The sequence below is a fragment of the Microtus ochrogaster genome, linkage group LG8, assembly GCF_000317375.1.
Source record: "Microtus ochrogaster isolate Prairie Vole_2 linkage group LG8, MicOch1.0, whole genome shotgun sequence".
NCBI classification, from domain to species: Eukaryota; Metazoa; Chordata; class Mammalia; order Rodentia; family Cricetidae; genus Microtus; species Microtus ochrogaster.
The window spans coordinates 1,168,208-1,184,635 of record NC_022033.1 but is presented as its reverse complement, the minus strand read 5'-3'; the positions used below and the strand labels follow the sequence as shown (position 1 = coordinate 1,184,635).

Here is a 16,428-nt window from a genome sequence, read left to right as displayed (position 1 = left end):
ACTGCGGCCCTTGGTATGACCGTGGACAGCTCCCCACTGCGGCCCTTGGTATGACCGTGGACAGCTCCCCACTGCGGCCCTTGGTATGACTGTGGACAGCTCCCCACTATGCTCGACAGGTTAGGCCCTTCCTGGGCTGGGCCATAGCCAGTGTCTACTGCTTTCCAAGGGACACAGATACTATTGCTTGCTTGCTACTGGACTTGGTAATGCATGTCCTGGCTGATGTTGCCAGGGCTCTAAAATGGGTGGGAGGCCCTGACACCTCTTTTCCTTTCCCTGTAATCTGCCCTTTCTGGTGTCACATGACCCTGCAGTAGGCTTCAGAGTTGTGAAGACAAGTGACATAACTCAGGAGGCTGAAGGAGAATTGCTGTGAATGCGAGGCTTTATCGCAGGACTATCTCAAAACAAAAAATGCTATGGCTGTCAGAGGCTTTTTTTGGTGAGGGAGTTGCAGTCAGCTTCCAAGCCCCAGCGAGCACCTCACCAGCTGGGTCCGGGTCAGAATCTTCCTGCCACGTTGGTTTTTTTTTTTTTTTTTTTTTTTTTGCCTCCTGAGTGCTGGGATTAAAGCATCCCACCATTGACTGGCCCTGCCAAGTTCTTTGCTGCACTGGGTACGTATGTGGAGATACAGCACCCAGATTTAGGTTCAATTCTGACCAGCAGGTGGCAGTCAAGGGCAGGGCCACACGCAGGCAACCTGGGCCACAGACTCCGCTCCTTTTAAAAAGCTAGCAATGAAGGGCTGGACTCTATCCACGGACACCTGGGCATTCCTGACTCACTACTTCCTGCTCCAACACAGGCTGCCTTCAGGGACACCCTCAGGCTTCCTGCAAGGCCATACACTGCAGTCTGGGTCCTACATAGGATACCAGCCAGCACATTAATCTCTGGATCCTGACACCATGCAGCAGCCAGCATCCAACACAGGGACTAGGGCTGCTAGCTGGGAATGGGGGGATGGGGTGGTGTGATGTGTGTGTCAAGGCTGAGTGAAGAGAGAAACAAGAACTCTGTAGATATTTATTCTACTTCAAGTAACAAAACCTATGAAGTCCTGTGTTTAAATGGACAGTGATATAACACTCTGCAATACAAAATACAATGTACAGAAATTTCTACCAAGTAAACTTAAAAGAAACACACTTGATTTGTATGCTTGTGCATTTAAGTTAGAAAATTTTACTTTATATGTTAAAAAAACTTCACATCTTATTAGATGTTGAAACTGACAGTCATGTAATTTAACCTACTGATATTTGGCTTATAATAGCAAATATCCCAAACTGCTATTTTTCCATGTCTTCTCAACTTAAAAAATTTGTGCTATAAAGTGAAAAAAAAATCTGTAGTGATGTACAATGAAATAAGACTCCAAAGAACAAATGAAGCTCTCCAATTCTCTATCTGAAAAAGGAAGTTTATGAAAATATAAAAGGAACTATCAAACATATTTGCACAGTCAAATAAGTTAGCCGGCCTTCTCGGCTTCTTCAGAGGGCCTATGTGGCAGCAGGGGAGTAGCCTTTCACGAAGCAGTCTATTTCACCATCATCCTCCTCTCTTCCAGATTTGGTACAAACACTGCCCCACCCCACTGAAGTTCCCAACCCCATCACCTGTCTGGAGTCTGGGGTCTGTGACTCTGCGGAGAGCCACTCAGAAGACAGCATTGGGCAATTGACTCCTGCCTCCTTTCTCTTAAGCTACTCTGAACCGCTTTGCTTCTTTCTTTAGGCTGATAAATTTGAGCATTTAAAAATAAACTGTTATTTAAAATGTAACAATTTCCACTAGGACGAATTATTTCTAATTATGCTCTGAAAAAACTTGTAAAGTGATGCATTGTGGGGAGCCAGGCCTAGGAAAACTGTTCTTCCCTGGCTGTAAGCACACACCCCCAGCTCACCCCTCGACAGTGCTTTCCACCCAGGACAGCACCGAGAGTCCCTGGGTAGGTCTGGGTCTGCGGAAGCAGAGATGGCAGCACAGGGAAAACTAACTCTACAGTCCACTGAAATCCCCTTAAAACTTACACCAGTCAAATTATTGGAAAAGATAACTTTATAATCTGAAAAAAAGCAATATGCTTTTGTAGATATTTTCCCATTTCTGTAATTTTAAATGGAAATATTAAGTTATTAAAAAACATCAGAATTGTAAAGTTGGGAAATTTTGTAACAAACCATTATACACAAAATTACAGTAATTCCTGAAGTCCAGAATATTATATCCTGTATCTAATTTCATAGCTATTTCAAAAACTCTTTGCTCAACACATTTTATGCACTTGGCTTTTAAAGGAGTCTTTGCCAGGCTGAGCCTATATTAACAATAGCGGACACGAGGTCGTTGTCCTCACCAGTGTCTGTCTTGTCACCAGCCCTGGGTGCAATGGCCTCTAGGCCTGGGCTGCAGCAGGGCCCGCATCAGAGGTCCTAGCCTCAGACTTCAGGTCCCGTGGGCTCTCTCTGCTCTTGCTGCGGTCTTTCCGGTCCCGGCCTCGGTCCCGATCTCTGTCTCGGGTTCTTTCACGGTCCCTGTCCCGGTCTCTGCTCCGGGACCTGTCTCTGTCTCGGTCTCGCCGCCTTTCCCGGTCACGGTCGCGATTCCTGCTTCTCTCCCGGTTCCGATCCCACTCCTTAGCCCGGTCGGTATCTCGCTCCCTGTCCCTGTTGGAGCTTCTATCCCTGCCTTTGTCCCATTCCCGATGTCTGTCCCACTCCCGGCTCCTCTCCCAGTCTCTTTCTCGACTCCAGTTTCTGCCTCTCTCTCGCTCTCGCCTCCGATCCTCAAATGCCCGGCCCTGCCGATTCTCTAACCCTTGAGCTTCAGGCTCATCCAGAGGCTTTTCTTTAGGTCCTGATTCAAACCGCTCCCTCTGTCTCCCTTCAAAAGCCGGGTTCCTATACTCATGGCCTTTGCCTTCTCGGAACTCTGATGTGGCCCACTGTCCATCAGTCTCAGGGCCCTGCCCAGGTCCAGCATTGGAAGGCAGGGCAGTGGCTGGGCCTGCCTCATCCCATCGGTCCTTTCTATGCTGAGGGTGGTGGCTTGGCAGCTCCAGCAGGGGCCGAGGGGGAGGCTTCACAGGCTGTGAAGATGGGCCTTGAAAGTGAAATCGAGGTGGCTGTTCATTTTTCTCAGCAAAAGGTGCAGGACCCCTTGGTCCTCCATATGGCAGGGGTGCAAGTGCCCTCTGACCTGCAAACCGTGGTGGTGAATTCACCCTCTGCTCTTCGAACTGTTGGGGCTGAACACCCCGGGGGCCAGGCATGAAACCCGGTGCTTGGCCCCTGGGCCCTTCAAATTGGCCAGGGTGAGGGCCCCGGGAAGTTTCGAACTGACTAGGATGGGGCCCACGTGGGCCCACAAAATGGCCAGGAGGTGGACCCCTTTGACCTCCAAACTGAGATGGTGGAGGTCCTCCACGGGGACCTTTCATCTGAGTCAGAAGTGGCCGTCTCTGGCCTCCGAACTGGAAGGGTGCCCTGTTCCCCATGAACGGAGCCTGATCTGGCCCTTCACACTGAGCAGGGGCCCCTGTCATCTCATTGTATGAAGCGTCCTGGAATTCCCTGTTCTCCCCATGTGGATCCTTGCGTTCTTCAAATTGGGCCGGTGCTCCTCCTCTGGGCCCACCGAGATAGGAAGGTGAGAGTCCCCTGTTGTCACCATAGGGAGGTGGCCCATGTTGCCCAGAGAATAAGGAAGGGATTGGTGGTTTCTGGGCCCCAAATTTGGCAGGTGAAGGGCCTCTTAGTCCATCACTGTTAGGAACAATATTCTCTTCTGAAAATGGAGGGACTGGCCCCCTAGGTCCTGGGAAACCAGGACCATGATGCCCTGACATCCCAAAAGTGCGTGGTAAAGGTTCACGCTGGCCAGGAAACTGGGGCTGAGGGCCCCCTCCCCTCTGCCCAGATTGGGGGAATGGAGTAGTGACCTCACCAGGCCTGTGCTGTGGCTCTCTGCTGTCCTCAGTATCAGCTACTGGGCTCTCACTCCTCCCAGCAGATTGTGCACCCCGAGGGTCCTCGAATTGGGATGAGCCAAGAGATGTTTCCTGAGACAGAAACACGGGCCCTGAAAAAGGCTCCCTGCCTCCAGAACTAAAATTCTGGGCTTCTTCAGGGTGCAAAGGGAAGCTGGGTGGAAAGGCGGTGCTTGGGGGTGTGGGCAGCAGCACTCTGCGGGGTGCTGCTGGCCTGGCTGTGCCATCACCAGCAGTAGGAAGGTGACTGCTGTCCAGGGGCAATGAGACAGGGTTACCAGGATGTTCACACTTCTGAATGTCATGTTCAGGTCTCAACACAGTGTTTTCGCCTGGAGCCCAGGGAACGGCCACTGGTTCCTTGGCTTCTGGAGCCAGCCCAGGCCCCTGGGCTGCTGCAGTCCCAGCAACAGTAGTCTCCCTGGCAGGCAGGGTACCTTGTGGGCCAGGTGTGCTTCCTGTGGGGGCCCTGGGAAGAGGTTCATTCTCAATGTTCTCAGCAGCCAGTCTCCTGGCCTGCCTTGGATCCCTACTCTGTCTTGAGTCTAAGTTGTGGTTGGCACCCAAGGCCCCCTGACTCGGGTCTGGGGCCTGTTGTTCCTGGGAGAACAGGTCTGTCTTGGCCAGCGAAGACTTGGGAGGTGGTGACATCAATGCATCTGACACAGAGAAGTGTGCCATGGAGACACCAACAGCAGCCCTCTGCTGCCGAAGGGCTTCTTCTTGTTCCTCCAGCTGCCTCTTTTGCTCCTCAATCTGCTTATTTAGCTCCTCTAACATTTTCTGTTGCTCTACCAGAGAGGCATTCGTGGCATCTGTGGTAAAGTCAGCAGGCCTCTCCGTGGAGCTGGCTTTCACGCACATCCGGTTGGGCAGGTCATCAATGGTCACCTTAGCTTCTTCTAAGATGGTCTCATCTTCTGGATCATAGGCCACCTCTTCCTTCTCAGCTGTCTCAGGAACATTTTCCACGTCATGGTGCCTCCCTGGCTCAGCAATCAGGGTGTGAAAGGCTCGCTCGGGGTTGTACTCTTCCTCTGGGTCGTAGGGCCTGTCATCTTCCTCCTCCTCCTCCAGAGCCTTGTCTTTTGAGAACTGACCAAACTGTTGAACAATTGGATCCAACAAAGGAGCTGCTGACACGGCATCCTCCCCCTTGGCCTTGGAATCCTGGTGTGATGTGGAATCCTGAGACACAGACCCAACAGATTCTTTCGTGGAGGGTTCAAATGATTTCTTTTTCCCAAACAGAGTCTGCAGGATGTGCTCCAGAGGCGAGGCTGTTTTTGAAGTGGCAGAAACAACAGGGGAAGCTGTGGTGGTCATCACTGCTGATGTGGTCGGCGCTGTGACAGTGCTGGTGGACCCTGGCTTGAGGGATGACAGTATTTTCAGTACTGGGGGTTCAGGAAGAGGAGGAGGGGGTGGAGGAGAACCAGGGGGTGTAGTGCTGCTGGCAGCTGTGTCTGCAGAGTGCAGGTGGTATTTGGGAGTCTTCTTCTCAGATGGCAAAGTTGCAGTTACTTTGGGATACACTGAAGTTTCTACCTCTTCTTGTTGGAGTCGAGTCCGTTTCTCATCTATTTTGTCTAACTCTCCAGCATTTGAAGGACGTTTGACTTTCTGACATATTACTAACCCAAGTATTATATTTGGACGTGGTGATTCAAGACCTGGAAAACAAAATATTTATACAAACTTTAGAATCTAAGCCTAGCTTCCACCCTTCAGAGGAACTTTCACTAATGGGGAACTTCAATAGAAGAGATAAATAAAATCCCACGTTTAAGAAGCTTATTGTAGAAAGCTAAGGGACTGTAGTCTTTGAATGTACCGGCATATCCACCTAGTTACAGCTCTAGTGGTCTGAAAAGGACCCATAACAGACCAATACCCATCAGAAACCACAAAACAATACCTTAAGTCATGAGCAAACCCACCCCACATCAGAAATCATGCTGTCTTTCCAGTTGCTAAAATGCCAAAGCTACAGAAGGTAAAGAGACAGGCATCTACTGGTTGTTGGAACATTTGACTGGCAGGGTTGGCACACAATGGTGTTTTTGAGACAGGGTTTCTTTGTGTAACTGTGGCTGTCCTGGAACTCACTCTATAGATCAGGCTGGTCTTGAACTCAGAGATCCACCTGTCTCGGCTTCCTGAGGGCAAACAGTGTTTAAAAGTCTCAGCTACGCTCTCTCATTTGTCCCCACAGCACACCAGGGGGTTAACATACAAGCTGCACAAGTTAAGTTAAATATACTAAGTTAGCAAATAGTTAGGGACCAATTTAACTAAAACTAAAATGAACAATGACAGTGAATTTAGTGTCAGAATTATAGTAATGAGAAAATAAAGCTCAATTTAAAACAAAATTCACTGGGCATTGACATTATCACATTCCTACTGGGCCATGGATGGTGGCACAACTGCTGGTCTGGAACTTGAGAGGCACCAGCAGCAGCAGCAGCAGGATTGTGAGTTTAGGGTCACCTACTGCTCAAGTCTTCATAAAGACTCCCGTGAATCAGTGAAGCACAGGGCATCTGCAAATGGTGGTAAGGAACACACCCCAGGGAGGAAGCACTAGGGAGACTCAAGGCACACTGCTCTTAAAGGCAAGGACCTCTCTAAGACAGTGTGGCCAAGTCAGCTCAGGAATGCCAGTTTTCAGTGCTGCTTCCCAATCCTCTGTATGTAGAACAAAACAATGAAAAGTCTAGTCCCCAAACTAGTAGCGTGGGCAGGGGTGCTGGGCATGGGTGGGGGGAAGAGTACAAAAGGTAAAAATGAACCAAGCTATCAATCTGACCACACTATTCAATTTACTGTTATAAAAATACAATCGTATGATTTTTAAGCAATTTTTAATCGCTACCAAAGATTTTACTTGTTTTAAGCTACTGTAAACAACTGCTTCTAGACACTGTTATGTTATATAGTTAGTTCGAAGGGTGTTACAAATCCTAAATTCCAGTAAGGCTCAGCACACAATGGGGAATGGAGGTCAGACGGGGCCAGCCACTGAGCTGACCACCCAGCCCCCACACCTAGACCTCCTCCCTCTTTTCAGGAATCTCTGCGCCAGTCCCCTGCTTCTTGGAGGGACGCATAAAAACTAAAGAGTGCTGTAACTGCCTAGCGTTTCAGAGAAAAGAGCTAGGCAGTAGGGGAAGAAAAAGAAAAAAGGCGCAGGCAGATTCCACCGAGCACTCAGAATGTGTGGAAGGCTATCAAGTTCTAAGGAAAAATTAAGGGGCTTTTAAACTTAAAACGGCAGCTGCTAGCTGCTTCCTGGATACTATAAAGCTTAACATCTATAGTTTGGATTAATTGCTAAACCAGGGTTTTAGGCTTTCTGGAAGAACCTGTAGAAAATGGCCAGAGCTTACAAGTTTGAGTCACAAAAACTTGTTGGAACATTTGAGCCACAAGCTGAAGTTTTACTGGACAGCTCTGTAAACCAGGCTCTTTTCAGAATCTGACACTGGGAAACTGGCTGGGGTGTGGGGTTGTAGAGGAACACGGTGCTAAAGGCTGGGGGTCCTGGTGTGAGGAGGCAGGGTTGGCAATTTAACGTGGGTCACTACTGCTCGACAGAGGACTTTCTGCCTCACTCCAGAAAGGACTTCCAGACCACCCAATTGCAGATGGGTCCTCTACTGTATTAGACTCCTGCTTCCACTGCAAAAAAACTCAGGTGGTCCAGAGTACTGTGTCCCAGCACAGCAGGGTGCTCCAGCATCCACAGTAAGCTGGTAGCTGTTCAAGCTGAGTTCATGCTGGCTGTGCACTCAGTAGGCTGCCTAGAACGGCATCTCACTAGCAGCTGTTTCTAATCACCTGGTTATCCATGTGCATACTGCAGGGCTCCAAGCCTGGTCCGTGTTCTCTAAATTTCTGGCTAACCTCCCCAGAATACACAGCCCTATTCTGAAACAACCCTTATTGCCTGTCTCAAGTATACCTACAACTACATAAATATTCACGAGGAATGGTGGCTCATATGTATGAGGACAGTCAGATCTTCATGAGTTCAAGGCCAACTTAAGACTATTTGGTGAGTTCCAGGACAGCCTGAGCCAAAACCAAGCCAAAACAAAATAAGACAAAAAAGAAGAAAAAAAAAAAAAACCCACCCACCCAAATCCAACCATAGCTAGTACCCTGGAAGCAGCAGCATCTTGTGAACAATCAAACTCAATTATCCGTCATAGGTCTTGGAAGTATCTTCGCTGAGGAGTGAGGGGCATGTCCCAAAGTTAATGATGCTGCTCCATTGTGTTTGCAAGGTATGTCATGTAACAGGAAATGTCAACGAAGGTCAGATGCCTCTAGGAGGGGCAGTGGAGATCCAGGTTTCTTGGGGTCCACTTTCCAGGCTTGCTGCATTTTGTCAGCCATCAGGTTAAGAATTCAGCTCCCCAGAGTGTGGAATGTATGGTCTGAGAAGCAATGGTCACCCCAGCTGCAGTGCTGATAGGGGTTCCATAAGAGCCAGCACTAGACAGAATGGCAGTTACTTACACACCACTTTGGGGCTCTTAAGAGGCTGTCAATTCACACAACTACACAAAACAAGCAGTGGGAATCTGACATAGCAGATGCAGTTAAAATGTGCTCTTCAACTACAAGGGATACACTGTTTAGTGTGTATGAAGGCAAGCTCTTTAAGCTCCACCTCTGCCCCCGTTTTTAAGGTGCAAACACCTACTTAGCCTTTGAACTCAGTGGGTATCAGACAGAAGATAAACCAGACTGAAAAGGTTTGTCAGTTAATCTCTTGGGACTGGTACCCAGACATGTTAGCAACAGAGTCTGCAGATGTGGCTGAAGACAACCACCTGCTTCTACAGATATGGGAGGTGGTGCTGTGAACGGTGTGCACGTTAGTGTTCCCATTTATTAACAGAATCTCCCCAAAGTAGACTCCTGCTCATCTCACACCTATCAAATCAACAACTCTATTCCCCAGTCTAACAGTATGTTCAACATGTTCAAGATGAAAACTCTTTTATGGTTTGAATCTGTCAAAACAAAATGTACACACCTGCTGGATCAAAAACTGTGTTTTTAGGTACGACTTGGACACACTTGGCAACTATGAGGGGAACTGAATACTTCCCAACCCACTTAGCACACACACACTCACGCACATGTCCTCCCTCTTCAACTCTGAAGCTGTAAGACTAGGGTAAAGCCACTGCACCCAGTGCATGCTTGGGGTAACAAGGGCGCTGTCCATCTTCTTCCAGGTGCCCGAGTACAAAGAACACCAAGGAGCATGTCAGTCTGCATGCCCTCTGCTGTGCACCACTTGGCAGGACACTGGGAGCCCCTGTACTACCAGAAGAGTTATGCTGGCTTACAAGAAGCAGAGGTAGACCTAGGGCAAGTGGCCCTAGCTATCGCATGGTTCCAAGTCAAACAAACAATGACCAGTTTCCATGACATATTTTTATTGATTTAAGGTAGACAAAGTAGTACATTCCATTCAATACTGTATTTGACTTTGATTACAGTTTCTATGCAAAGCTTTGATACATACACAAGAAAACTGGAGTGCTTACCTGCTAATATTTCAAAGCATAGAACTTGCCAGCTAATTGAACTGTTTTTGTGTAAACACAGACACTGGAGTGTGACACTCCCTGAGGGCGGTTTGGAGAGGAGACTGGCTGCATGCTGGTGTGAGTGCAACAGGCACCAAAACCAAATGAAGTGCCTTGGTTTTCTTCAACCTGGCAGTTAGCCCTGATGAGTATGAGGTAGGCACATGGGTTTCAGACTCAGTGTTGTCAGGGCCAGGCAGAAGGGAAGTTTATTTCCTGTAAATAAACTAGGCTCGCTCCCTTGATTAAGGTCACAAGTTGCCCGAGAACCTGTTGGTGGCTTTAAAATAGCATCTAAACTAGTGTGGAGAGGATGGACAGTGGGGTCAGAAGGATCTAGGCTTTTTAGCTGTCCTTTGAAGTAATCATAGTAGGTATAAACAGTGTCTAACAGACCAACAGTATTTTTGTGTAAAATCACTATAAAAGACAAGGGCACTAGAGTCATTAAAAAAACACAGCAGTTCAAGATGTACTGACGGTCTGTGAATTTTACACATGCTAAGCCAAGAATCAAATACTGGCAGCAGGTGTTCTCAAGTTGTGGCCTAAGTACTTCTGAGGTCTTGTCATTCTTAAAGTCAGACCAGGGTTCAAAAGGCCAGTGTCAGAAAGTTCTGGGCTAAGTCAGGTGGAGAGGAGCTCCTTGTGTAACGTCCTCTCCACTCCCATCAGGATCTGCACCACACTACCTGGGGCTGACTTTACCTGAGCCTATGAGGACAGCATCTCAAGGTGAATGCTGTACCACTCTTACAGAGACTACAGGCAAAGTCTTTGTATTGAGAGAAAGGCTTTGGGAATGCAGGCCCTAGGTATGTGGAGAGACCCCCAGCTTGTTGGGTAGCTGGTACTCAGATGGGGCCATTGGTTGACTGAGGGGGCCCAAGGTGTCCAAGGCTTTTGGGAAGATTACATGCTATGGGTACCGGGGGAAAAAATAAATAAGACAGGAACAAGGCTCCAGCCCAATCTTACACACATAAAGCACACATAAGCATAAACACACACACTCACACGCCTACACCTAGAAAATGCCAAGTCAAACCATCAGTATGTAAGGCAGGTCCAGCCACAAGCCTGGCCTAGGCCAAGGCTGTATGCACTGATAGTATGCAAACACCACACATGTAATTGTGGCAACAATATCATTAAAAACTGTATTTTTCAGTCCTTAAGTTAAAAAAAAAAATCTTTAGGAGTCTATCTATAGGTAATACTTCATTACTTTTCTAAATTTTTATTTTAACAAGACACACTTATGACTTCTGTGGAGGAAAATTTGCCTGTCTTTTGAGCGCAGCCTTCAGTGCCATGGCCTTAGTGAGTGTGGCCACCTGGCCAGCCACTGCACATGAGTCTGGGTGGGCAGTGCCTATCTCTTAGTGGGATACAATATGTCAACCCCCAACCCCTGTCAGCTTGGAAGCCCGGTGTGGCCTTATCCTGTCCTGGCTGGCTACCCCAAAACCCTGCATCTAAATGATTGTGTAGCCACAATGGATGGTACCATTCCTTTGGTTGTCTCCTTCCTGGCCCTGGCCACTGGGAACCTCCCCCAAGTCCTATTTGGGTAAGGGCTTCATGTACCCCAATGCCCATGTACTCTGCAGGTTTCTCAACACTGGCCTCATTTGGTAATGCTGACGAAGACGGGGAGAGAGAGTATAAAGAATGAAGCACTGCTTTTTCTAAGCAAACTGGAGGCAAGGGATCTAACTCACACTTCTGCAATAAATGGTATGCTTTTCTGCCGGAGAGGAGGGCGCCCAGGGGCAATTCCTGCCCTACTTCAGGCACCACCCATGGACACTAACCCCTACCCGCGAGCTGAGACAAATCTAAGTGACCGGGCGCTCTTCACACAGGTGCCAAGGGTCAGCTTCTGGATCTTCACTTCCAGGAGAACTGGAGCCTCTTTCCCCTTGGTCATGGAAGATGCTGGCCAGAGCTCTTCACATGGCTGTCATTGAGCACTTCCAGGGCACTCTCTGCCACCCACAGCGGTATTTTCTTTTTCTTATTCCCAATATGGCTTCACAGAACACACTAATACACTTTGCTTTTGAAATGTGCTGGGCACTACAATTACCTACCGCATCACGCCCATTAACATTTAACCCCTGTATTATGACACCAACCAATACCTTAATGTGCATGTATTTTGAAACTGTGGGTACAGGTAAGAACTCAAGCCATGAACTAGGAACAGGCTGTAGTTGGCAGAGGGCTGTCCTTCAGCATCCCAGCCAGTTTAGATGCAGTGCAAGTGGTGTGGGGTCCAGGGCTTGGGGTATTCATCAGCTACTGCTATGACAGCATTTTAAAGAATGTTTAGCAATGTCAAACCCATTGGATTTTAGGTAAGATTAATCCACTGGGGAAAAGAGACCAGTTTAGGCAACTAGTGCCAATTCCCTAATTGAAGCCATGAAAACTCCTTGAAGGTGCTTAGCAGAGCAGGATATCACTGGACCAGAGCCCTCCATGTCATCTGAAGTCCAGTTTGTGTTTCTGTATATGTAATCTGCTAAGTAATACTTCCAAGGAAAGAGCAAATCTAAACAGTTTGAAAAGATAAAAGAACTTACTACAGTGTGCAGTGATTGAAAAGTAGTCATTTTGAGATGCTTCTCCACGGCACTGTTACAAGACCCCTTAGGAATCAGTTCCTATGGAGAAGCATCTTAGAATGGAAAAGGCCAGTTCACCTTGAGCAGAGCAGAAACAGTAATAGCAACCGTCTCTCTGGAGTGAAAGGCACCCCTGGATCCAGGCAAACCCTGTCCTCCCTCTCTGGGTCTGGTTCTTGGTCCTGGCATTTGAACAACGCCCTGACCTGAGACAGCAAACAATCTGCTTGTAAGGAGAGAGTCAATTTTCACATGAACTGAGATTCTTTTAGAGCCGTGAGCTAGATCTCCTGCCATGCTGGGTTCCATTGGCTGTCCTAACCTGTGACACCCTGAGAGGACTGTGTCGGTGTGGAGGACAGTGTGAGAGTGGCTGGGCCTACACCTCCCAGAAACTGGGTGCTTGCTTACCTGGGCCCTCAAAGGGCAAGAGTTTGGACGGCACAGGGTCCTTAGCACTCAGTGGAATCAGGTACAGGTCCTTGACATGCCTGTTGTTATTCGCTACAACCCCAAACCGGCCACGGCTGCTAAAATAGGAGTAGAGGGAGATGTAGGCAACCTCCTCCTCCTCTGTGGCAGGGTGGAAGCGAATCAGACAGAGCTCCTGAAAGACAAACAGAGCACAGGGAAGCTGTACCTGGGCTGCCCTAACGGCCCCGCTTCAGATGCAGATCCCGAGACATGCTGCCTAGAGTTCTGTGACATCTACTGGCTGCACTAATTCACATCAAGTGTAAAGGACACAGGTTCTGGTCAGACTGCTGGGCTCTGCCACTTCCATTCCCAGGACTTTGAGATGATGGGGATCACAGCACACAGCAGCAGCAGGTGCCTTCTGGTGTCTCCACACTGGAAGGCCAGTCTATATGGTTTACTCCTCTTGTGAGTGGTACAAACTATGGACCATTTTCAGTAGAAACCTCACACATCACCTGCAGATAACTTGAGGGATTTTTAGGAAGCAAAGCCTGTGTATTTACTAAAATCTGAATACATCCACACCATTCTAAGTCAGAAGCAAACGGCTACCACTATTAGTCAGGTATAGCTTCACACCTTGATGTGTTTCTCAACACTCTTTAACATCTAGGAAGTTATAGCTGATGTTTCAAACCTTAGCCTAATAAAGTGAGAAATTAAAAAAGGTTTCAGCAAACACAATTGCCCACTGTTGAAGAGACCACACTGTGAGCAGGTACCTTAGACACGGATGACTTGAGCTTGCCAACATAATCCCAAACTGTCTTTGGAGCAATCCTTCCACCGATGTGGATGGTATCTGGCAAATCCTACACAAGAAGAACATGCAGTCAACACCAGAGCTGCAGATTGACACACTTAAATCCCAGAACACCAGATCACACAACAGAAACAGCACCACTTTAGAAGTGTCCCCTGAAGTCGGGTGGGAGGAAAAGAACCGTCCTCCCAAGGATATTATGTTCAGAAGCTGAAACAGGCCAAATACATGGAAATAGCACACCTAAGCGGGGAACTGGATGCCCAATTGCTGGTACACATTTCTGTCTCTGGCCATACAACAGAGGAACAGCATGAACCTGACTCCTCTAAGACACACTCACACACCCGGAGGAAGAGAGGAGAGGGGAAAGGGAGCAGGAGAGATTGATTTCTTGGTTCTAACCTCACTGAGATAATCCAAACACCCAGAGACAGGATATGCCTTAGTGACAAATTTTGCTACACTCTGCATATTAATAAATCCTTTCCAAATCGTGTTGAGCCGAGACAAAAAGAGGGCTGTGTCTCCTTCTGGCGGGGATCGTGATTCTGAAATGCTGTAAAACCAAACCATAAAAAGTGTTAATTTCTTTTTGTACAACAGATATTTCAAACCATGATGACTTCATACTTGGGAGCAAAAGAGAAGCCCAAGGTCAGTGGCTTCCTTTACCAAGCAACTATTTGAGACATAATGACTTAGATATTTGGTCAAGAAAATAAGTTGTTCGGGCAACAAATCAATGGCCATTAAGTTAATTAAAAACTTTGTACTCAAGATCTGAATGAGACCAAAATATTAATTAGGCATCCAAGAGATGGAGCATCTTAAGGATACTGAAGCCGGTTTCTGATAAATCTAATCACCAGACTTCCTTGTCAGTCCAAAGCAAGAGTTTGAGGTTTGCTCAGGCCCCATCCTAAACACACACCTCGTATTTGGTGATGGTGGTACTGACAGGTATCTTGGGTCAGGAGAGGAGGACGGCTTTGCCAGTATGGACTTAGGCACCACTGCAGGAGTCAAAGCAGGCTTTATCATGTCCGGTTTGGCTTCTGAAGTATGAGAGTTATCCAGGTGGGCTGCCATGGAGGCTGTGACCATGCATGACCCACTCAGGGCGGTCCTGGGGTCTCGGCCAGACACAGTGACTGTGGTGACCACCCCATTGCCACCAGAGGCAGAGCAGGGAGAGAGGCCATCCAGTGGGGAGGGGTCAGGCTGGCCGTCACCTGGAGGCCCAGGGAAACATTTTCTCTCCTGGTTCAGACTAGATATACTCTCCAGGTCTGGCTCAGAGGCATTTTCAGGCAGTGTCTCTGCAATTCCTTCATCAGCGGGGGTAGGAACTGGATCGGATGGGGAACTGTCATGCCTGGGCTTCAAGTCTTCTTTCTTAGCAGACGCTGAAAGCTTTTGCTTTTTAGGAGCTGGTTCATCCTCCAGTGATGGAACCTGACCTGAAAAGTATGAGGTACGAGGAAGACACATTCAGGGCAATGACTTATGTTAATCAAAAGATATTGGGACCAGGCTACATAAGCACCAGAAAGCCACCCTTGTCTAAACTGGGCTGGAACACTGCTACCTTTACAACAGTGACTTTAGATAAATCCCAGTCTTGTCTCATTGCCAAAGTTTCAGGCCCTAGATTATGCTCACCTGTACAAATTTTACAGTTTAGATCAAAAAGATGAGCCCGATGCTGACTTGTGGTGTCCTTTAGCATGCTGCTGAAGACATCCAGAAGAGGAGCCGTGTTCTTTTCAGGGGCAGCTCTCACTGACTCCTGCTGTTCCTACAATTGAAACCTTTGTTGTTTTCTTTTTTTTTTTTTTTTCCGAGACAGGGTTTCTCTGTGATTTTGGAGCCTGTCCTGGAACTAGCTCTTGTAGACCAGGCTGGTCTCGAACTCACAGCCTGCCTCTGCCTCCCGAGTGCTGGGATTAAAGGCGTGCGCCACCACCGCCCGGCTTCCTTTGTTGTTTTCTTGAGACAATGTCTCGAAATGTAGCAGAGGATGACCCCAAAACTGATCCTCCAGCCTCCATCTAGCACAGAGGTTCTCAACCCCCCTTAACCGCCACCCTTTAATAAGGTTCTTCATGCTGTGGTGACCCTCAATCATAAAATTGTTTTTGGTGTTACTTTATAACTGTAATTTTGCTCCTGTTATGAATTCTAACGTAAATATCTGATACGCAGGATATCTAATCTAATGACCCCTGTGAAAGGGGTGTTCTACCCGCCTTAAAGGCCTCACAACCCACAGGTTGAGAAAAACATATCTAGTAAGTGCTGGGATTACAGGTAAGTGAGAACATGCTTGGCTCAAGTAGATAATTTCCTTCCCAAATTCAATCCACCTCTAAGTTAATAGCACAAACCAATGGAGAGTCAGGTGTGGTGCCAAGGCACTTGGAAGTGGAGGCAGGTGGATCTCTGAGTTCAAGGCCACCCAGCTCTACATAACAAATTCCAAAACCCTGTCTCGAAAAACAAAACAAAAAAAAATTAATGGAGAAAAAGCCCACCAAGACAGGTCTATAATCCCCAGATTCCAGAGGTGACATATTTTAGGCCAGATGAAGAGAGATTATCTCAAAAAACTAAAGGAACCCAAATAGTCCCAATGATGAGAAGCACTTGGGAAATACTACACCAGGCATATGTATATGCTTATTCAAAGGTCAGTGACTTGCTCAGTGACTTAAGACACCTGAAAGCAGGTAAGTAAGAGATGTTAGACTTAGTCTCTGTGTAAACACTGGACTGAACACCCCAAATGCTCACTTCTGAATCTGACACTGGTGGAGAATCTTCCATGTCAGGAATAGTTTCTGGCTTAGCAGTGTTCTTCCTGCTTTCAGTAAGCAACTTAGTCCTGGACTCCATTACCTACAAGAAGGACAGATACGAAGGCTTCAGCTTTGG

The 16,428-nt window shown here is 47.7% G+C and overlaps 1 protein-coding gene across 6 annotated transcripts in view; it reads right to left on the bottom strand.

Moving 5' to 3' along the window:
• Positions 1 to 1,976: 1,976 nt before the first annotated feature.
• The window catches only part of Dido1 (death inducer-obliterator 1), a 54,779-nt gene continuing 40,327 nt past the window's right edge, over positions 1,977 to 16,428 (bottom strand). For 5 of the 6 annotated variants that reach the window (XM_013352140.2, XM_026787227.1, XM_026787226.1 and 2 more), the window contains exons 11-17: positions 16,288 to 16,392; positions 15,157 to 15,292; positions 14,426 to 14,954; positions 13,897 to 14,050; positions 13,451 to 13,540; positions 12,660 to 12,855; positions 1,977 to 5,676 (exon numbers count right to left, since the gene is read on the bottom strand). In XM_013352140.2, coding sequence (XP_013207594.1) covers positions 2,411 to 5,676; positions 12,660 to 12,855; positions 13,451 to 13,540; positions 13,897 to 14,050; positions 14,426 to 14,954; positions 15,157 to 15,292; positions 16,288 to 16,392 — 4,476 coding nt within the window. In that variant the 3' untranslated portion in view covers positions 1,977 to 2,410. Of the gene's footprint in view, positions 5,677 to 12,429; positions 12,856 to 13,450; positions 13,541 to 13,896; positions 14,051 to 14,425; positions 14,955 to 15,156; positions 15,293 to 16,287; positions 16,393 to 16,428 lie in introns of those variants that run through there. The other variant, XM_026787228.1, reaches the window with a different exon arrangement.